This window comes from Sapajus apella, unplaced genomic scaffold (assembly GCF_009761245.1).
Source record: "Sapajus apella isolate SASKATOON/1434 unplaced genomic scaffold, GSC_monkey_1.0 scaffold74, whole genome shotgun sequence".
Lineage (NCBI taxonomy): Eukaryota > Metazoa > Chordata > Mammalia > Primates > Cebidae > Sapajus > Sapajus apella.
In genome coordinates this window covers 10,179,381-10,201,759 of record NW_022437014.1, presented here as the reverse complement: position 1 = coordinate 10,201,759, position 22,379 = coordinate 10,179,381, and the positions used below count along the sequence as shown (strand labels likewise).

Sequence of the window (22,379 nt, the reverse complement as noted above, 5' to 3'; positions counted from 1 at the left end):
GCACTCCAGCCTGGGTAACAAGGGTGAAACTCCATCTCAAAAAAAAAAAAAAAAAAAAGAACCCAAAAAGACAGATACTATCATTATCCTCATTATACTAATTGGAAACTTTCACTGGTTGGGTTCTCTGGGACAAGAGGGAGTTTAAAGCACAGGATGTTTACTCACTAAATATAGACATTGATTAATCTCAATATGGACCAACTTCAGTCTGTAGATTATTAGAAAACCCCCTGCAGAAAAATCAACAGATTTCACTCAAATAGCATACTTTAGTATATATGTTTTTATTTATTTATGAATGACAGTCTCGCTGTGTTGCCAGGTGCCAGGCTGGAGTGCAGTGGTGTGATCTTAGCTCACTGCAACCTCCGCCTCCCAGGCTCAAGCAATTCTCCTGCCTCAGCCTCCCGAACATACCTTTATTAATTCCACTCAAGGGCCACTGACTATATTACGGCTTTCTTTTTAGCAGTTCTGTGTATCAACACATTTAAAGAGGGTCCTCCAGAAGGGCACCAGGCTTCAGGGTGGCTAGACATAGGGAAGCTGGGTTGGTGATTTGGGGTCACCCTGGCCATAGGCTCAGTTCCAAGGATATGTTTGGGGAGAAAAGTGTAGGGGCTAAATCGTAGGAAAACTTTTCTAGGGTAAGGAGATAGCTGGACTTTATTGTTTTGTTTTTTTGAGACAGGGTCTTGCTCTGTAGCCCAGGCTGGAGTGCAGTGGTGTGATCTGGGCTTACCACAACCTCTGCCTCCCAGGTTCAAGTGATTCTCATGCCTGAGCCTCCATGGCACCTGGGATTACAGATGCCCCCCACAACCCACAGCTAATTTTTGTATTTTTGGAGAGGTGGAGTTTCCCCATATTGGGCAGGCTGGTCTTGAACTCCTGACTTCAAGTGATCTACCCACCTTGGCCTTCCAAACTGCTGGGATTACAGGTGTGAGCCACTGCGTCCGGCCTAGGTTATTTTCTTTACCTTAATCCTGAACACCTTTTCAAGCTAAGTGGCAGCACACTGGGCACTAATGTATTTAATTCCACAGCTGGGAGTGGTGGCGGGCACCTATAATCTCAGCTAATCCGGAGGCTGAGCCAGGAGAATCGTTTCAACTTGGGAGGCGGAGATTGCAGTGAGCCGAGACCGGGCCTTTGCACTCCAGCCTGGGCAACAACAGCGAAACTCTGTCTCAAAACAAACAAACAAACAAAAAACACACAAATCAGGCTCCACTTAATGCCTTAAAGGTAAAAAAAAAAAAAGACCTGTAATCCCAGCACTTTGGGAGGCCGAGGCGGGTGGATCACGACGTCAAGAGATCCAGACCATCCTGGCCAACATGGTGAAACCTGTCTTTACTAAAAATACAAAAAAATTAGCTGCGTGCGATGGCACGCATCTGTAGTCTCAGCTGCTCGGGAGGCTGAGGCAGGAGAATTGCTTGAACCCGGGAGGCGGAGGTTGCAGTGAGCCGATGTCGCGCCACTGCACTCCAGCCTGGTGCCTGGTGAGGGAGTGAGACTATGTCTCAAAAAAAAAAAAAAGGCCGGGCGCGGTGGCTCAAGCCTGTAATCCCAGCACTTTGGGAGGCCGAGGCGGGTGGATCACGAGGTCAAGAGATCGAGACCATCCTGGTCAACATGGTGTAACCCCGTCTCTACTAAAAATACAAAAAAAATTAGCTGGGCATAGTGGCGCGTGCCTGTAATCCCAGCTACTCAGGAGGCTGAGGCAGGAGAATTGCCTGAACCCGGGAGGCGGAGGTTGCGGTGAGCCGAGATCGCGCCATTTTTCTCCAGCCTGGGTAACAAGGCCGAAACTCCGTCTCAAAAAAAAAAAAAAAAGTATATATATATATATGAAGAGAGAAAAAAAAAAACAACCCACACAAATCAAATCATGTGGTTCTTCAGTTTAAAATCTTCCAATACTCAATTTCAAACTCCCTAATTGAGCTTACTTATTAGGCTCTGAATGATGCGGTTGCCGAGTCCCTCTCCACCCTCGTCTCTCGACTATCCCCACCCACAATCTCTACTCTGGCCATAACTAACTTCAGTTCTCTGAACCCAACTTTATTATCATCGCTAGGTCATTTTGCCTATGCGTTCTCTGCGTGCAACACTCTACTGTCCTTGTGGGTAACTCAGACGCATTCTCCGGCTCCCAGCTCAGCTGTCACTCGTACAGTCCCCGGTCAGCACACTACAGCCACAACCGGTGCCCACCGCGTGGTCCAGGCGACTAATGTCTTCCAGGCGGCTGACCCAAGAAGTCGCCCCCTACACTCCATCAGCGTTGGACAGTTGAAAGGCGGCAGACACGAGAGCCCCCTCAGAGAGGACCTTCATTCTTGCGGCTGCAGACCCCGATAGATAGAGACACCACCGAACTTCGGCTCCGTAGCAGAGACACAGTCAAGGACTCCGCGGCCGTCGCGGAGAAAGCCACCAACATTCTCTGCCGGGAACCCGGGAGGGTGCAAGGTCCCGCCTCTCACGTTGCGTCGGGGGCGGGGCAGGGCGGGGCACCAGGGGCCGGCGAACGGCGTGCGACGAGCAGGGGGCGGGGTCAGGGGCGGAGCGGAGCGCGCATGCGCGGTCGCCTTTGTGTCGGTCGAGCGGCGGCGGCGGCGGCGGCGGCAGCGGCGGCAGTGGCAGTGGCGGTCCCACTGGCAGGCGGGCAAGAGGGGAGTCCGGGCGGCGTCCGGCGTGGGAGCCGGGGGACCACCATGGTAAAGAAGCGGAAAGGCCGTGTCGTGATCGACTCGGACACAGAGGATAGCGGCAGCGACGAGAACCTGGATCAGGTGAGGGCAGGCCGCGGAGGCGCGGGCCGGCGAAGCCAAGAGGGCTGAGTCCGGGCCGCGGGAGACGGGAGCCGGCCAGGCCTGGAGCCTTCCCACCCGAGCGCCCGGCTCACCCTGTGCCCTGAGCGTCGCTGCAGCCCCTTTCCTGTCTTTCCGGAGCGTGCGGGGCCTTGGAGACCGGCCTGGGCCTGGAGACGGAGCCCGGAGGACTTGGCGCCTTGGGCGGGGAGGCGGGGCGGCGGGGCCGGGACCGGGCTGTTGGGCCTCGGGCTCCGGGGTAGCCAAAGGGGCCGTGATCTGCTGGAGCCAGATCGGGGCGGCGGGCTGCAGTCCAGGAGATCCGGGCTGGGAGAGATAGGAAGTATCGCCTGCCAACCTGGGCAGCTGGGAGGTTTTGCAGGAGATGCAAGGGTGCGCGTGGGTCAGTGAGGGGCGAGGGCCAAGAAGATGCGGACTCTGGAAGATGAAGTTTTTCGGACAAGGGATGTAGACAGAGAGAAAGGACACTCTTGTAAATGTTCCTGGGAGCCTCTGCTGTGTTTGGCAAGGAAGACTTAGCTGTGGGCACGAGTTTATTTGGCGACTAGGGTCGTTTGTGTTTGAGAATGGCCCCTGTTGGGGTGTCAGACCCAAGAAAACACTCTTGGGTGGAGGAAAGAGGGCAGTTACTGGAAGTAATAGAGAACTATGTTGGGCGACATGGAGGGACTGTGCATAGCCCAGGCCTCTTCTTGGCCGGTTCATGCAGCTTCCCAGAATTCTTTCTGACTTGAAGACTGTGCAAGGAAGCACTGAAAGTAACTTTTTGCCTCAGTGTCTTGGGGTTGAACTATTTAAATACTCTAGAAAATATTATAGGGAGGAAGCTGCTCTTTGTAGCAGTGAGCTATTGATACCAGGAGATACAAAGATGGTTTCCCCTGTGTTTAATGAGCAAATGATGTAAGGAAAGAATATGCAGCAGATAGCTTTTGGGTAGAAAGAGTTCTGAACTTGGAGTCTGAAAATTTGAATTCTTTTCTGGGCTTATGCTCTTCCCCAGCTATATAACTTTGGTCTTAAACGTAAAATGAAGATGTAACATCAGCCTTGTGTATCTAATTGGTTTATTGTAAGGATCAAGTGTTTGTAAGAATTGACGGCAGTGTAAGCATTTATTAATTATATTGACGGCAGTGTAAGCATTTATTAATTATAAAGTTTTTCGGCCGGGCGTGGTGGCTCACGCCTGTAATCCAAGCACTTTGGAGACCAAGGCGGGCGGATCACCTGAAGTTGGGAGTTCAAGACCAGCCTGACCAACATGGTGAAACCCCGTCTTAAAATAAATAAATAAATAAAATAAAGTTTTTCTATAATTGGCTTCCTGGAGGTCTTTTGTATGAGGCCAGAGGTGTCAGTTTGAAAGTATCATGGGCCAGGCGATGTTGCTGAAACGCCTGAAATGACAGCACTTTGGGAGGCCCAGAAGGGTGGATCACCTGAGGTCAGGAGCTGGAGACCAGCTTGACCAACATGGAGAAACCCTGTCTCTACTAAAATTACAAAATTAGGCTGGGTGTGGTGGCTCACACCTGTAATCTCAGCACTTTGGGAGGCCAAGGCGGGTGGATTACCTGAGGTCAGGAGTTTGAGACCAGCCTGACCAATATGGTGAAACCCCGTCTCTACTAAAATTACAAAAATTAGCTGGACATGGTGGTGTGCACCTGTACAGTCCCAGCTACTCAGGAGGATGAGGCAGGAGAATCGCCTGAACCCACGAGGCGGAAGTTACAGTGAGCTGAGATCATACCACTGCACTCCAGCCTGGGCAACACAGCGAGACTCTGTCTCAAATAAATAAAATAAAAATAAAAATACAAAATTAGCCTGACGTGGTTGCCTGTGCCTATAATCCCAGCTGCTTGGAAGGCTGAGGTGGAGAATCCCTTGAACCTGGGAGGCTGAGGCTGCAGTGAGCTGAGATTGTGCCATTGCAGTCCAGCCTGGGCAAAAAGAGTGAAACTACATCTCAGAAAAAAAAAAATAAAGAAAGTATTAGGACAGCCAGGCGCAGTGGCTCACGCTTGTAATCCCAGCACTTTGGGAGGCCGAGGCGGGTGGATCATGTGGTCAAGAGATCGAGACCATCCTGGTCAACATGGTGAAACCCCGTCTCTACTAAAATACAAAAAAATTTAGCCGGGCATGGTGGTGCGTGCCTGTAGTCCCAGCTATTCAGGAGGCTGAGGCAGGAGAATTGCTTGAACCTGGGAGCTAGAAGTTGTGGTGAGCTGAGATCTCGCCATTGTACTCCAGCCTGGGTAACAAGAGCAAAACGGAAAAAAGAAAGTATTAGGACATAAAAGAGGAGGACTTTTAAGAAGAAAAGGACTGGAGATATGGTACTATAGAAAGACGACTGCTTTGAAAATGGTAGTAGGGAGGTGGGGAAGTAATGGGGCCTGTGTAGGACTAATGAATATATATATCTAATGAATAGAAACTGTTTTGGGATAGGAATTGAAAGGGTGAGTTGAAAATGTTCTTATTGAGGCAGGGCGCGGTGGCTCATACCTGTAATCCCGGCAGTTTGGGAGGCCAAGGCGGGTGGATCACGAGGCCAAGAGATCGAGACCATCCTGGTCAACGTGGTGAAACCTCGTCTCTACTAAAAATACAAAAAATTAGCTGGGCATGGTGGCGCGTGCCTGTAATCCCAGCTACTCAGGAGGCTGAGTCAGAATTGCCTGAACCCAGGAGGCGGAGGTTGCGGTGAGCCGAGATCGCGCCATTGCACTCCAGCCTGGGTAACATGAGTGAAACCCTGTCTCAAAAAAAAAAAAAAAAAAAAGAAATGTTCTTATTGAAAGGCTCCCGAAATTTACAAAAATATCAAAAGTATAATTTTGACTGTAAGAGTTTCATTGGTAGATAATTTTAAACTGGCAGTTAATAGAGTAGAGTTTATTTTTTTCTTTTTTTTTTTTTTTTTTTATTTGAAGATGGAGTCACGCTCTTTTGTTCAGGCTGGAGTGCAATGGCGCAATCTTGGCTCACTGTAACCTCCACCTCCTGGGTTCAAGTGATTCTCCTGCCTCAGCCTCCTGAGTAGCTGGGATTACAGGCACATGCCACCATGCCCGGCTACTTTTTGTGTTCTTAGTAGAGACAGGGTTTCACCATGTTGGCCAGGCTGGTCTCAAACTCCTGACCTCGTGATCCACCCACCTCGGCCTCCCAAAGTGCTGGGATTACAGGCGTGAGCCACCGCACCGTGTGCAAATCAAATATTTTCTATCTTCTGATCTACAAATGTGAATGTTTCAGATAATAACATCGGCTACCATTTATATAGTGCCTAGGGCAGGCACTTTAAATTATTTATGTTGTCAGGTTTTCAAATTATGGTAAATTTGGAATTATTTCCCCTACCTTACATAAAGAAAATGGAGGTTGAAAAAGTTAAATAATTCACACAACTAATAAGTGATAGCATTGGGATTCGAGCCCAAATTTGCATGACTACAAAGCCTGTTTCTACTATACCAACTTAATCTGTTTTATATTTTTTCATGTTGCAAAATGATAATAATGTTTCACAGTCATTTTTCATGGTGCTAGAATTCGTGTTTATAAAGTACACTGAATAAAGGAAATTAGTATATCAGTTAAAAGGATTATTTGGGGAGCTTTCTTGGTAAAGTATTCTCAGGACATCTGTTCAAATGATGAATGAACTAAACTGCAAATTAGTGTCCTTAGTGGTTCTCCACAGAATCCTGATGAATAAAATAAGTTGATTGCTTCCTTTTGTGGTAGAGATATTTTACCTGATTCACAAAAAGCTTTTTCAAAGTGGGAACCGGAGAGAATTGCCACTTTATTTATTTATTTATTTTTTGAGACGGAGTCTTGTTCTATAGCTCAGGCTGGAGTTAGTGGCATGATCTCAGCTCACTGCAACCTATGCCTCCTGGGTTCAAGCGATTCTCCTGCTTCATCCTCCTGAGTAGCTGGGACTGTAGGTGCCTGCCACCACACCTGGCTAATTTTTATATTTTTAGTAGAGATGGGGTTTTACTCTGTTGATCAGGCTGGTCTTGAACTCCAGACCTCAATTGATCTGTCTGCCTCGGTGTCCCAAAGTGCTGGAATTACAGGCGTGAGCCACCATGCCTGGTTGGAATTGCAACATTTAATCCAATTCTAAATATCTTTTTGTAAAAAGCAATTAAAGTAAAATGTGTGTAATACCTAATACATTTTACCAGCAATTTCAACTTCCTTCCCTTCCGCTCATCTTTGGCATTGTTGTTATCAGATGGGAACCAGATCAAAATTCCCTTTTCCTCTACATCCTAACAGGGGCACCAGTGCCTTCAGTTTGTCTGTTCAGCACTGTGCCAGACTCTCAGAAGAATCAAAGAGGAAGATCTCTGCCCTCTAGACATTTTCACAAAAGACCGTTAGCAGACATTCACAGTCAGTCCTACTTGGGAGTCTTTAGGAATCCTGATGCATTCTGGATATTTCTTACCCCAAATACCTTGGGCTGCTCCATCTAATTCTGAGTCTTCACTAGGGGTATAACATTAGACTTACTGTGTAGTGTATGGTCCTTGTGGAAGGAATAAACCATGACAGATCACCAAGTATCTAGTGTGGAATGGAACATAGTAAGGAAGCCTTTTGTCCCTTGGTTTTTCAGATGGGAATCTGAGCCATTATGTCAAAAAATTTACCTCCAATTTATTCCTTACTGAAGGTGAGATAGGTGGGCTTTCTGGGCTGGTTTTTCCTTTGGTGGGGGTGGACCTGTGTGTCAGAAGCCACCTGGGTAGCTTATTTAAAATGTAGATTGGGGGCCGGGCGCGGTAGCTCAAGCCTGTAATCCCAGCACTTTGGGAGGCCGAGGCGGGTGGATCACGAGGTCAAGAGATCGAGACCATCCTGGTCAACATGGTGAAACCCCGTCTCTACCAAAAATACAAAAAATTAGCTGGGCATGGTGGCGCGTGCCTGTAATCCCAGCTACTCAGGAGGTTGAGGCAGGAGAGTTGCCTGAACCCAGGAGGCGGAGGTTGCGGTGAGCCGAGATCGCGCCATTGCTCTCCAGCCTGGGTAACATGAATGAAACTCCGTGTCAAAAAAAAAAAAAAAAAATGTAGATTGGGGGTTAGAGGGTGCAGCAGTTCCCATCCCAGACTTACTGAATCAGGCTCTCAGGTGATAGAGGTCTGGACTCTGCATTTGTAACAGGTATAGTTCAAGTAATTATGATTTATGTTAGTGATTAAGATCACTGCCTGTATGCAAGTTAATCTTTTTTGTAACACATTATAAGTAATTTGGGAGAGAATTAGTTTCCATGTCTCTGCCATAGTTTCCAAGTTAAGTATACATGTATAGACCAGGCATGACGGTTCATGCCCTGTAATCTCAGCACTTTGGGAGACCAAGCTGGGAGGATCAGTTGAGCCCAAGAGTTTGAGATCAGCGTAGGCAACAAAGTGAGACCTTATCTCTATTTTCTTTTTCTTGTTTTTTCTTTCTTTTTTTTTTTCTGAGACCTCATCTCGAAAAGAATTTAAAACCTGGCTGGGCATGGTGGTGTGACTGTAGTCCCATCTACTTGGGAGGCTGAAGTGGGAGGATTTCTTGAGCCTGGAAAGTTGAAGTTGCAGTTAGCTGGACCCCACCACTTATCTCCAGCTCTGGCAACAGAATGAGACCCCATCTCAAAAACAAAAACAAAAGAATAAAAAAGGACAAGGAAAAAAGGGCACTTGTATAACTAAAAGAACTTGACAGGGAGGTTTTAAAATGGCAAAGCTATTGCTTTTTATTTATTTATTTTTAAATTTAGATAGAGTTTTAGTCCTGTCGTCCTGGCTGGAGTGCAGTGGCGGTATCTCTACTGCAACCTATATCTACCAGGCTCAATTGATTCTCCTGCCTCCGCCTCCTGAGTAGCTGGGACTTCAGGCATACACCACAGTGCCCAGCTAATTTTTGTATTTTTAGTAGAGACAGAGTTTCACCATGTTGGCCAGGCTGGCCTTGAACTCCTGAGCTCAAGTGATCTACCCACCTGGGCCTCCCAAAGTGCTAGGATAACAGGCGTGAGCCACCTGGCCAAGGCTGCTAGTTCTTCTGAAGCTGTTTGAATTGTTGGAATGCTTTTTTTGTTGTTGTTGCCCAGGCTGGAGTACAATGGCATGATCTCGGCTCACTGCAGCCTCCACCTCCTGGCTTCAAGCGCTTCTCCTGCCTCAGCCTCCTGTGTAGCTGGGATTACAGGCATGTGCCACCACGCCTGGATAATTTTTGTATTTTTGGTAGAGACGGGGTTTCTCCCTGTTGGTCAGGCTGGTCTCAAATTCCCGACCTCAGGTGATCCACCCACCTCAGCCTCCCAAAGTGCTGTGATTACAGGTGTGAGCCACCGCCTGTCCTGGAATGCTTTTTATTGGGGCCTGTTTTTCCACCTTCCCCCACCCCTTGTCTTGTGTGAACAGTTATATGATAACTAAAGTGAAGTAAACTTTCTTTCTTTTTTTTTGTTTGTGGCAGGGTCTCACTCCCAGGCTGGAGTGCAGTGGCACAGTTACAGTTCACTGCTATAGCCTTGACCTCTCTAGCTCAGTCATCCTTCCACCTCAGCCTCTCAAGTAGCTGGGATTACAGGCATGAGACACGTGTGCACCACCACACCCAGCTAATTTTTTTTTTTTTTTTTTTTTTGAGACGGAGTTTCGCTCTTGTTACCCAGGCTGGAGTGCAATGGCGCGATCTCGGCTCACCGCACCCTCCGCCTCCCAGGTTCAGGCAATTCTCCTGCCCCAGCCTCCTGAGTCCCTGGGCTTACAGGCACGCGCCACCATGCCCAGCTAATTTTTTGTATTTTTAGTAGAGACGGGGTTTCACCATGTTGACCAGGATGGTCTCGATCTCTTGACCTCGTGATCCACCCACCTCGGCCTCCCACAGTGCTGGGATTACAGGCTTGAGCCACCGTGCCCGGCCCCACCCAGCTAATTTTTAAAATCAATTGTGGAGATGGGGTTCCCACGACATTGCCTAGCCTGGCCTTGAACCCCTGGGCTCAGGTGATTCTCAAGCTTTGGCCTCCCAAAGTGCCGGGATTACAGGTGTGAGCCACCTCACTTGGCCTTATTTATTTATTTAGAGATGGAATCTTGCTCTGTGGCCCAGGCCGGAATGCAGTGGCGTGGTCACCACTCATTACAGCCTCCACCTCCTGGGTTCAAGCATTTCTCCTGCCACAGCCTCCAGAGTAGCTAGGATTACAGGCACCCGCCACCACACCCAGCTAATTTTTTTTGTATTTTTAGTAGAGATGGGGTTTTGCCATATTGACCATACTGGTCTTGAACTCCTGGCCTCAGGTGATCCGGCACCTGGCCTTTGAAAGTTTTTTTTTTTTTTTGAGACGGAGTTTCGCTCTTGTTACCCAGGCTGGAGTGCAATGGCCCAATCTCAGCTCACCGCAACTTCCGCCTCCTGGGTTCAGGCAATTCTCCTGCCTCAGCCTCCTGAGTAGCTGGGATTACAGGCACGCGCCACCATGCCCAGCTAATTTTTTGTATTTTTAGTAGAGATGGGGTGTCACCATGTTGACCAGGATTGTCTCGATCTCTTGACCTCATGATCCACCGCCTCGGCCTCCGAAAGTGCTGGGATTACAGGCTTGAGCCACCGCGCCCGGCCTGAAAGTTTTTAAAACTAAGACCTAGTTTGAGAGTTTGAAAGCTTTTCTTTTAGCATTTGACCTGATAGTGACGCTGTTCTTATGTTGACCACACCCTTTCTTCAACATTTTGAAATCTCAAGATACTTGCTGTTGGTGCCCATGGGAAAGAATAATTTGAGGCAAACCTCTGGGCTCTACGTCATCATTCTTTATGGCATAATATTTATGCATAAGTCCTATAAAATGAAAAGCATTCAAGATAATAAAAGAACCAGAGTTCTCAATTCACATCAGTACAACGCAGTATTTATAAAAATTTTACTCTGCCTTTCTAAAAAAAAGAAAAATTAAGCTATATGCACACTAGTATGCTTTATTTTAGAGTTTTCTTATTTAAAATGGAGATTATATTACCATGTCCTGTTTTTCTCACTTGAAGTAGCAATAATTAAATTTGTCTTTGAGAAAGTAGACCCCCTAACTATTTTTTTTTTTTTTTTTTTGGGACAGGATCTCACTCTGTCATCCAGGCTGGAGTGCAGTGGTGCGGTCTCGACTCACTGCAGCCTCTGCCTCCTGGGTTCAAGCAATTCTCTGCCTCAGCCTCCTGAGTAGCTGGGATTACAGGCACCCACCATCACGCCCGGCTAATTTTTGTAATTTTTTTTTTTTGAGACTGGGTTTCACCATGTTGGCCAGGCTGGTCTTGAACTCCTGACCTCAGGTGATCCGCCTGCCTCAGCCTCCCAAAGTGCTGGGATTACAGGCATGAGACATCGTACCTGGCTAAGTTTTGTATTTTTAGTAGTGACGGGGTTTCACCATCTTGGCCAGGCTGGTCTTGAACTGCTGACTTTGTGATCCACCCGCCTTGGCCTCCCAAAGTACTGGATTTACAGGCGTGACCCACCATCCCTGGCCAAACCCCTAAGTATTTTCTAGGAACCGTTTTCACATACTGCATGTAAAAATAATATTATTACAGGCTGGGCGCGGTGGCTCACGCCTGTAATCCAAGCACTTTGGAGGCCAAGGCGGGCAGATCATCTGAGGTTGGGAGTTCAAGACGAGCCTGACCAACATGGTGAAACCCTGTCTTCAAAAAAAAAAAATATATATATTATTACAAAGTATCCTTCAATAAACCTTCCCCATAAAACTTGAGAAATTTAAAAGTTGTGCTTCTTGTTAATGTAGTGTTTTTCACATTAATCAGAGGCAAATTTTGAATGTAGGATGAGTTTGTGAGAAATGTCAGTGTTAATTTGTTAAAATTTTAATTTGTGTCATAATGTTACATCTAGTTTGATATAATTCGCTTGTTAATTTCACTGTTTTCAAAGAGTGAGTCCCATGGGAGCTTTAACAGTAAGGCTTTTAAGAAAAATACAAAACCGGTCTTCAGACACAGGTCCTATTGGTGTATTTATTGCTTTCTTCCTAGGCTGTAAGTTTCCCCAAAATTAGAAATTGTTCATCTTTCTTTTTCTTGTCTTTTTTTTTTTTTTTTCTGGGCAATGGAGTCTCGCTCTGTCACCCAAGCTGGAATGCAGTGTTGAGGTCTCTGCTCACTAAAACATTCACCTTCTGGGTTCAAGCGATTGTCATGCTTCAGCCTCCCAAGTAGCTGGGACTATAGGCGCACGCCACTGTGCCCAGCTAATTTTTTGTATTTTTAGTAGAGACAGGGTTTCGCCGCATTGGCCAGGCTGGTCTCGAACTCCTGACCTCAAGTGATCCACCCGCCTTGCTCTCCCAAGAGTCCTGGGATTACAGACAATGAGCCACCGCATCCGGCCTATTGTTTGTCTTTCATTGAATGTATTAGACAGTGTTAGGCATTAGAGATATTGGGTGAACAAAATGGGAGCAGTTTCTACCGTCAAGGAGTGTAAAGTGGAATGAGAGAGAGATGGGGTGGGGGCATTGCTCAGAGAGACTCATTTCCTTAAAATTGCACTACAGGCCACGAAGCAAGGACAAGAATACTGTGGAAGTATTACCAGGGACCCTTTTCTAGCCTGATGAGAGTGACATTTAAACCGAAACCTGGAATATGTGTTAAGGAAAAGAAGACTGGAGGACTGAAGAGTAAAAGGAAGGGTGTTGAGTGTTCATGGTTGAGGCACCAGCATATATAAAAGAAATGAGGCAGGAAGGATCTAGAACCCTTACGAAACTGCAAGAAGCACAGAGTGAGTGTAACATAACCAGTTGCACAGTTGGAGAGAGAGAAGCACAAATGGAACTGTAGAGGTAGATTTTGTTTTGACCCTTTGAGGACAGAGAAGTCAGTTTAGCAGACTACAACCAGCAGTAAAAATAAAATTGAATTGAATAGAAAACATAGTAAAGATAGTCTGTCATACATAGTAAAGATAAGTAATGAAATTTGTGTGTCTTATAGATAGATGTACATGTATACTGGGTTATGAGGTATAATTTGTCTTACTGTGGGCTGGAGTTAAAAAAGTTTTTTGGCCAGGTGCAGTGGCTCATACCTGTAATCCTAGCACTTTGGGAGGCCAAGGTGGGAGGATCACACAAGGCCAGGAGTTCTACCAGCCTGGCCAACATTGCAAAACCCTGTCTCTGCTGAAAATACAAAAATTAGTTGGGTGTTGTGGCACACACCTGTAGTCCCAGCCACTGGGGAGGCTGAGACATGAGAATACCTTGAACCTGGGCGGCGGAGGTTGCAGTGAGCCAGGATCTACCACTGCACCAGCCTGGGTGACAGAGTGAGACTCTGTCAAAAAAAAAAAAAAAAGAAAAGAAAAAAAAAATTTAAAGTCACTGGCAGGACCATGTTGGCAATGTTAAGGACTTTGGACATTATTCTGAGGGTAATAGGAAGCCATTGAAGGATTTTAAGTTGGAAGATGTTTTCAAATTTGCTTTACCCAGACTATGTGGAGAGTAATATGGAGGGGAACACTAATTAGGTGTCAGAGGAGTCCGGATGAGAGATGGTGGAGAACATACGTTCCATTAGAATGGAAGCTCCAGGAGGGTAAGTATATGTGTTCACTATGCTATCCCTGGCACCTATAGCAATACCTATATGCAGTGGGCACCCTGTCAGTATTTATTGAATGAAGGACTGACTTGGATGGATATGGTCATTATAGAGATGAGTTAGTGGAATTGGTTGGACTTAATATTCAGTATGTAGAACTGAAAGGACTTGAAGACTGAGAACTGATTAGATATTGGGATGAGAAGAGGAGTACAGGTATTGATCTACTTACGACCTATGCAACTTATGACCATTTGACTTTACGACCACAGTCGCTAGCCATGACTGCTCCGCGTCTGGCAGTGCAAACGTTGCCCAGCTGGGCGTATGACACTGCGGACCAGCTTCCGGCAGCACTACCATCTTCGCGTGCATATAGCCTACTCAACTTACGACCGAATCATGTTACGACCTGTCTGTCGGCACCAATCGTGGTCATAAGTCGAGCACTGGCTGTATCAAGGATTGATGCCAGGCTCTGGCATGAGATGGGGAATGCTGGAGGAGCAGGTTTAGAGGTGAAGATCCTACATTCAGTCTGGAATACTTTGAGTTTGAAGTGGCTATGAGATACCCAACTGGAGACATCAAGTTGGTAGTTGAAAATAATGCTTGAGGGCCAGGCACAGTGGCTCACACCTGTAATCCCAGCACTTCGGTAGGCTGAGGTGGGAGGATTATTTGAGCTCAGGAGTTCCTAGGCAACATGATGAAACCTGCTCTCTACCCAAAAAAAAAAAAAAAAAAAAAAAAAAAAAAAATTTTTTTTTAGATGGAGTCTCACTCTTTTGCCTAAGCTGGAGTGCAGTGATACCATCTTGGCTCACTTCAACCTCTGCCCTGGGTTCAAGTGATTTTCATGTAGCTGGGATTACAATCATATGCCACCATGCCTATTTAATTCTTTTTGTTTGTTTGTTTGTTTTCTGAGACAGAGTCTCACTCTCTTGTTCAGGCTGGAGTGCAGTGGTGTGATCTCGGTTCACTGCAACTTCTGCCTGACGGGCACAAGCAATTCTTCGGCCTCAGCTTCCTGAGTAGCTGGGACTACATGCATGTGCCACCACACCCAGATAATTGTTGTATTTTTAGTAGAGACAGGGTTTTACCGTATTGACTAGGCTGATCTCGAACTCCTGACCTTGTGATTCACCCGCCTCAGCCTCCCAAAATGCTGGGATTACAGGTGTGAGCCACCGTGCCCAGCCCAAAAAATTTTTTAAAAATTAGTTGAGCGTGGTGGCATGTGTCTGTGGTCCCAGCTGTTCATTCAAAATAAAAGCTACATAAGCTGGGTATAGTGGTAGTGTGCCACTACGTGTGTGCCTGTAGTCCCAGCTACCCAAGAGGCTGAGATAGGAGGATCACCTGAGCCTAGGAGGTTGAGGCTGCAGTGAGCCATAATCATGACACTGCACCCTAGCCTGGGTGACAGTGAAGCCCTGTCACAAATAATAATATTAACAGTAATAATAATTATACTGATGCTTGCCTGACACAGAGTAGATACTTAATAAATATTTGTTGAATAAAGAAATGTTACTTGACACATCCATGATGTCAAGTTTTCTTTTTTTCTTTAATTTTTAGAGCTGGGGTTTTGCTCTGTCAACCAGCCTACATGGTGAGACATGTTCTAATTTGGTTACATTGAGATTACTTGAAGAGATAAGGGACATTGTCACTTTGAGAGTCTTGTTCCAACCCCTCAACTGCAATAGTAATTTTTTTTTTGAAGACAGGATCTTGCTCTGTCACCCAGGCTGTAGTGCAGTGATGTTATCACGCTCACTGCAACCTTAACCTCCTGGCTTTAAGTGATCCTCCCTTCTCTGCCTCTGGAGTAACTGGAATCACAGGTGTGTGCCACCATGCCCAGCTAATTGATTTATTTATTTTGAGACAGAGTCTTGCTCTGTCAACTAGGCTGGAGTACAGTGGCACGATCTTGGCTCACTGCATCCCCTGCCTTCAGGACTCAATCAGTTCTCCTGCCTCAGCCTCCTGAGTAGCTGGGATTACAAGCAGGTGCCACCATGCCTGCCTATTTTTTGTATTTTTTGTAGAGTTAGGGTTTCGCCATGTTTGCCAGGCTGGTCTTGAACTCCTGATCTCAAGTAATGTGCCCATGTTGGCCTCCCAAAGTGCTGAGATTACAGGCATGAGCCACTGCACCCAGCCCCAGCTAATTGATTTTTAATATTTTATAGAGACAGGGTCTCCCTATGTTGCCTATGCTGGTCTCAAACTCTTGGGCTCAAGGGATCCTCCCTCCTACCTTGACCTCCCAAAGTACTAGGATTACAGGCTACCTGTGAGCTACCACGCCCAGCCAATATTTACTGTTTAAATCAACCAACAGTTTTTCTGTGAAATGGCCACTAGAAAGTGACTTCTCAGATTTAAAGTTCTGTGAATTATTGTTGTTTTCCCCGTCATCTCGTAAGTCCTCCCACATCTCTCTGTCCCTGCTACTTACCTTGTCTGATGTGACTGCTGTGGGTTCCTTCTGAGTCCTCTCTGTACTTCCAGCCTGGCCCCTCTAGTCTGTTCATCTACCAGCTGTAGTGCTGTGTTTTCTCTCTTTTTACAGGAGTGCTCTTTTTAAACTCTTGCTGGTTTGGGTTACTCCCCTGCTTCAAACCATTTGATGGCTTCCCACTGCCTTCACATAAAATCCATGATCCCGACATTGTTTTATAAAGCTCAGAATGGTCTGGTTTCTTCTTACCACTAACCCACCTCATTCTTTTCTCCTCCTTGCCTGCTAAACTTTAGTCACACTGTTTCTCTTTCAGTTCTTTGACTAAGCCAAGCTGTTATCAGCTTCAGGGCCTTAGCTGTTCCATTTGAAGGCCTCTGTCCAGAAAACTAATCTCTTTTCCTCTCGAAAAGTTTCTGGTCTCAGCTTAAGTGCCATTACCTCAGAGAAGCTTCTCTAATCACCATACTGCAAATAGACCCTCCATTCATTTGATTCACTTCCTTGTTAACACTTATCATTAGATGGAATTTATTCTTTTCTTTTCTTTTTTTTTTTTGAGATGAAGCCTCTCTCTGTCGCCTAGGCTGGAGTGCAATGGCACGATCTAGGCTCACTGCAACCTCCGCCGCCTGGGTTCAAGTGATTCTCCTGCCTCAGCCTCCTCAGTAGCTGGGACTATAGGCATGCGCCACCATGCCCAGCTAATTTTTGTATTTTTAGTAGAGACGGGGTTTCTGCAGGTTGGCCAGGATGGTCTCAATCTCTTGACCTCGTGATCCACCCGCCTCAGCCTCCCAAAGTGCTGGGATTACAGGTGTGAACTGTTGTGCCTGGCTGGAATTCATTGTTTCTTTGCTTGTTCATTGTCCGTCTCCCATACTTGATTTTGAATTCCATGAGGTCAAGAACAATATATTTTTTCCTTTTTAAAAATTTTTTATTTTCTTTATTTCTTTTTTTCTTTGAGACATAGTCTTGCTCTGTTGCCCAGGCTGGAGTGCAGTGGCACAATATCAGCTCATCGCAGTTTTGGCCTCCTGGGTTCAAGCAATTCTCCTGCTTCAGCTTCCTGAGTAGCTGGGATTGCAGGTGCACGCCACCGTGCCCAGCTAAATTTTGTGTTTTTGGTAGAGATGGGATTTCACCATATTGGCCAGGCTGGTCTTGAACTCCAGACATCAAGTGATCTACCCGCCTTGGCTCCCGAATTGCTAGGATTTCGAGCATGAGCCACCACAAGCATGGACTTCTTTTTTATTTTATTTTTTTTGCTGGAGTCTAGCAGTGTCACCCAGGCTGTAGTGCAGTGGCGCGATCTTGGCTCACTACAATCTCTGCCCCCTGGGTTCAAGTAATTCTCCTGCCTCAACCTCCCAAGTAGCTGGGACTACAGGTGTCCACTGCCACGCCCAGCTATTTTTTTCTTTTTTTTTCTTTTTTCTTTTTTTGTATTTTTAGTAGAGACGGGGTTTTACCATGTTGGTCCAGATGGTCTTGATCTCCTGACCTCGTGATCCGCCCGCCATGGCCTTCCAGAGTGTTGGAATTACAGGCGTGAGCCACTGCGCCTGACCTTATTTTTATTTTTTTTTGAAACAGAGTCTCGCTCTGTTGTCAGGCTGGAGTGCAGTGGTGGGATCTTGGCTCACTGCAACCTGCGCTTCCTAGGTTCAAGCGAGTCTCTGGCCTCAGCCTCCTGAGTAGCTGGGACTAAAGGCGCACTCTACCACACCCAGCCAATTTTTGTATTTTTAGTAGAGACAGAGTTTTACTATGTTGGCCAGGATGGTCTCTATCTCTTGACCTCATGATCTGCCCACCTCGGCCTCCCAAAGTGCTGGGATTACAGGCATAAACCATTGTGCCTGTTTTTTTTTATTTTTTAAGACACAGGGTTTCATCCGCTGCCCTGCCTGGAGTGCAGTGGCAAGATTCTAGCTCACTGAAGCCTTGATGTCCCAACTCAAGTCACCCCCCTGCGTCAGCCTCCCAAGCAGCTGGGACTGTAGGTGTCCATCACCACGTCTAGCTAGCTAATTTTTTTTTTTTTTTTTTTTTTTTTTTTGAGATGGAGTCTCACTGTGTCGCCCAGGCTGGAATGCAGTGCCATAATCTCAGCTCACTGCAACTTCTACCTCCTGGATCCAAGTGATTCTCCTGCCTCAGCCTCCCAAGTAGCTGGGATTACAGGCACCTGCCACCATACCCGGGTAATTTTTTTTTTTTTTTTTTTTTTAAACAATTCGAAGGGTTTTCTCTCTTTTGGCCTAGGATGGAGTGCAATGGCGTGATATTGGCTCACTGCAACTTCCGCCCCCCAGGTTCAAGCGACTCTCCTGCCTCAGCCTCCTGAGTAGCTGGGATGACAGGCATGTGTCACCACGCCCAGCTAATGTATTTTTTTAGTAGAGATGAGGTTTCTTCATGTTGGTCAGACTGGTCTCGATCTCCTGACCTCAGGTTATTCCACCCACCTCAGCCTCCCAAAGTGCTGGGACTACAGGTGTGAGCCACCACACCTGGCCAATGCCCGTCTAATTTTTGTATCTTTAGTAGAGACAGGGTTTTGCCATGTTGGCCAGGCTGGTCATGAACTCCTGACCTCAGGTGATCTGCCTGCCTTAGCCTCCCAAAGTGCTGGGATTGCAGGTGTGAGCCGCTGCGCCCAGTCCAGCTAATTTTTAAAAAAAACCCTTTTGTCAGGATACGGTCTCCCTATGTTGCTGAGGCTGGTCTTGAACTCCTGGGCTCAGTTTTCCCACTTCAGCCTCCCGAAGAGCTGGGATTATAGGCGTGAGCCACTGTGCCCAGCTGTATCTTTTCTTCACTAATGTTTACCCAGGGCTTGCTACATAATGGATGCTGTTAGTAGGGTTACCAACCTTCCTAGTTTGCCAGGAATTGAGAAGTTTCCCAGAATGTAGGACTTTCAGTGCGAAAACCATGACAGTCCTAGGAAAACCAGGATATTTGGTCGTCTTAGCTGGTAGTAATTACTGACATTAGTTATATTTGTGGAATGAGTGAGAAAGATCTCAGCATGCTAATTAGCTATAAAACCTGTCGAGATTTATTCATATGGGCTTTCATTCTCTTTTCTTGCTTGTTTCAGGGTCTCAGTTTTGGCAGTCTAGTTTAATGTTAAATGCGCCTTTTAAGCAATGTTAGTGAAACTGCTCTAGAAGCCAGATGCGACATCTCTGCACAGCCATCCTATAGTAAGTAGGCTGGGCATTGGCACTATTTTAAGTAGATCTTTAGTTCAGCCTTCATTTGATATACCATGCTGGCACCCCCTGCACCATTCCCCTAAGGGAATGTCAAGATAAATAGGAAAGGCTTTCACTGGATGACTTGAAATACAGGGACAATAGTAAGAGATATTCACTGGACACATGAAATGTTGTCTCAACCAGTGTGGCACAGTGAAGTGGGCTGGTAGGAGACAGCTGCAGATGTATCAACCTCTGGTGTATGTATCAGTTTCAAATTTCAAATGGACTTCAAAACTTTTTTTTTTTTTACATTTCTTGGGCAGATGTGCTCTCTGCCCAAGCTGGTCTGAAACTCCTGGCCTTAAGCAGTTTTCCCACTTTGACCTCCTGAAGTGCTAAGATTACAGGTGTGAGCCTGGGAGGCGGAGGCTGCAGTGAGCCAAGGCTGTGCCACTGCATTCCAGTCTGGAAGACAGAGCAAGACTATGTCTCAAAAAAAAAAAAATGTGGTGGCTCATGCCTATAATCCCACCACTTTGGGAGTTCAAGGTGGGTGGATCATGAGGTCAGGAGATTGAGACCATCCTGGCCATGGTGAAACCCATCTCTACTAAAATACAAAAAATGAGCAGAGCATGGTGGCGTGCTCCTGTAGTCCCAGCTACTTAGGAGGCTGAGGCAGGGGAATTGCTTGAATTCGGGAGATGGAGGTTGCAGGGAGCTGAGAGCATGCTACTGCACTCCAGCCTGGCAAAAGAGCAAGACTCTGTCTCCAAACAAACAAAAAGAATATGGAGGACTGAACTAAAAAGTCATCTTCCTGTGAGTTTTCCCAGTAACTTCCTTTACAATTTTCAGGTTGTGGAAAGTACATCTTGTATCTTTTATACTGTTATGAGAGTCTTTGCTGTCTCCATACTGTTGTGGTTTTCTTTTCTTTTTTCTTTTTTTGAGATGGAGTCTTGCACTTGTTCCTCAGGCTGGAGTGCAGTGGCATGATCTTGGCTGACCGCAAGCTCTGCCTTTCGGACTCAAGTGATTTTCCTGCCTCGGCCTCTCAAGTAGCTGGGATTACAGGCATGCATTCCCATGCCTGGCTAATTTTGTATTTTTAGTAGAGACAGGGTTTCTCTGTGTTGGTCAGGCTGGTCTCGAACTTCCAACCTCAGGTGATCCGCCTTCCTCGGCTTCCCAAAGTACTGGGATTACAAGTGTGAGCCGCTGCACCTGGGTGATTTTTCTTTTTAAGGCAGTGTCTTCTTCTGTTTCCCAGGCTCGAGTGAAGTGGCAGGATCATGAGCTGCCGCAGTCTCAACCTCCCAGGCTCACGTGATTCTCCTGCCTCAGCCTCTTGAGTAGCTAGAACTTCAGGCATGTGCCACGACGCCTGGCTAATTATTTGAATTTTTTTGTGCAGGTGGGGTTTCACCACATTTCCTGGATTGGTCTGAACTCCTGGAGTCAAATGATCAGCCCTCACTGGCCTCCCAAAACGCTGGGACTACAGTTGTGAGCCACTGTGCCTGGCCCATACTGTTGTTAATTTGATATTTAATGTAGTAGAGGGATTGTGTTTATCAGATGCAGTTGTTCATTGATGAAAGGTGTTTGTTAGGTTTTCAGTATGTAAAGTAGAACCTCATTAGAAGGAAGGCAGGAATAATGTATTAACACTTCAGTTACAGTAACTTTTAACACATGTCTACTGTGTTTTGATTGATAGGAAATTCAAATCTCTGTTATACTGAATTGGTATTAAAACAGGCATACTAGGCCAGGTGCAGTGGCTCACGCCTGTAATTTCAACACTTTGGGAGGCCAAGGCGGGCAGATTACCTGATAGCAGGAGTTTGAGACCAACCTGGCCAACATGGTGAAACACCGCTTCTACTAAAAATACAAAAAATTTGCCTTGACTATTGGCATGCACCTGTAATCCCAGCTATTTGGGAGGCTGAGGCAGGAGAATTGCTTGAACCCCGGAGTCAGAGATGGCAGTGAGCAGAGATCTTGCCATTGCACTTCACCTTGGGCAACAAGAGCAAAACTCTGCCTGAAAAACGAACAACAGGCATACTAAGATACTAAGGCTGGTGCAGTGGTTCACGCCTGTAATCCCAACATTTTGGGAGGCCAAGGAGGGCAGATCATCACGGAGTTCCAGACTAGCCTGAGCAACATTGTGAAACCCCGTCTCTACTAAAAATACAAAAAAACTAGCTGAGTGTGGTAGTGTGCCCCTGTAGTCCCAGCTACTTGGGAGGCTGAGGCAGGAGAATTGCTTGAATTCGGGAGGCAGAGATTGCAGTGAGCTGAGATCACTCCACTGCGCTCCAACCTGGGAGACAGAATGAGAGTCTGTCTCAAAAAATAATAATAATACAAATAAAAAATAAAACAGGCATTCTAATGCATTTGTGAACCTGAAGGGGTCAGAGAAGAGATTACTTACCAGAAATCTTTTTTGTATTTTTGAGACAGTCTCATTCTATTGCCCAGGCTGGAGTATAGTCGTGTGATCCTTGCTTATCGCAACCCCTATCTCCCAGGCTCAAGTGATTGTTGTGCCTCAGCCTTCCCAGTAGCTGAGACTACCGATGTGTGCTACCATGCTTGGCTAATTTTTGTATTTTTAGTAAAGATGGGGTTTCACTGTGTTGGCCAGGCTGGTCTCAAACTCCTGACCTCAAGTGATCTACCTGTCTCGGCCTCCCAAAGTATTGGCATTACAGGCGTAAGCCATTGCACCCTGCCCAGAAGTCTTTCTACAGCTTATAAATTTACATTAAAGTGTTGGGGGAAAAGGTAATGGTAAAGACATAAACATATTACTATACAACCCAGCAATCCCAGTCCTAGGTATTTACTCAAGTGAAGTAAAAACTTACGTTTACATAGAAACCTGTATGTGAACATATAATTACCCCCAAATGGTAACAACTCAGATGTTTTATTATTGTTGTTGTTGTTTTTGAGACAGGGTCCTGCTCTGTTGCCCAGGCCAGAATGCAGTGGTGCAGTGATAGCCCACTGTAACCTCAAGTCCTTGGGTACAAGCAGTCCTCCCACCTCAGCCTCCTGAGTAGCTAGGCCTGCAAGCATGCACTACTGCACTTGGCCATTTTTTTTTTTTTTTTTTTTTTTT

At 46.3% G+C, this 22,379-nt stretch overlaps 1 protein-coding gene across 1 annotated transcript in view; it reads left to right on the top strand.

The window, feature by feature from the left end:
- Nucleotides 1-2,550: 2,550 nt before the first annotated feature.
- RTF1 (RTF1 homolog, Paf1/RNA polymerase II complex component) overlaps nucleotides 2,551-22,379 on the top strand; it is a 71,903-nt gene continuing 52,074 nt past the window's right edge. Inside the window, exon 1 of the mRNA XM_032251249.1 lies at nucleotides 2,551-2,816. Coding sequence (XP_032107140.1) covers nucleotides 2,601-2,816 — 216 coding nt within the window. The 5' untranslated portion in view covers nucleotides 2,551-2,600. The remainder of the gene's footprint in view (nucleotides 2,817-22,379) is intronic.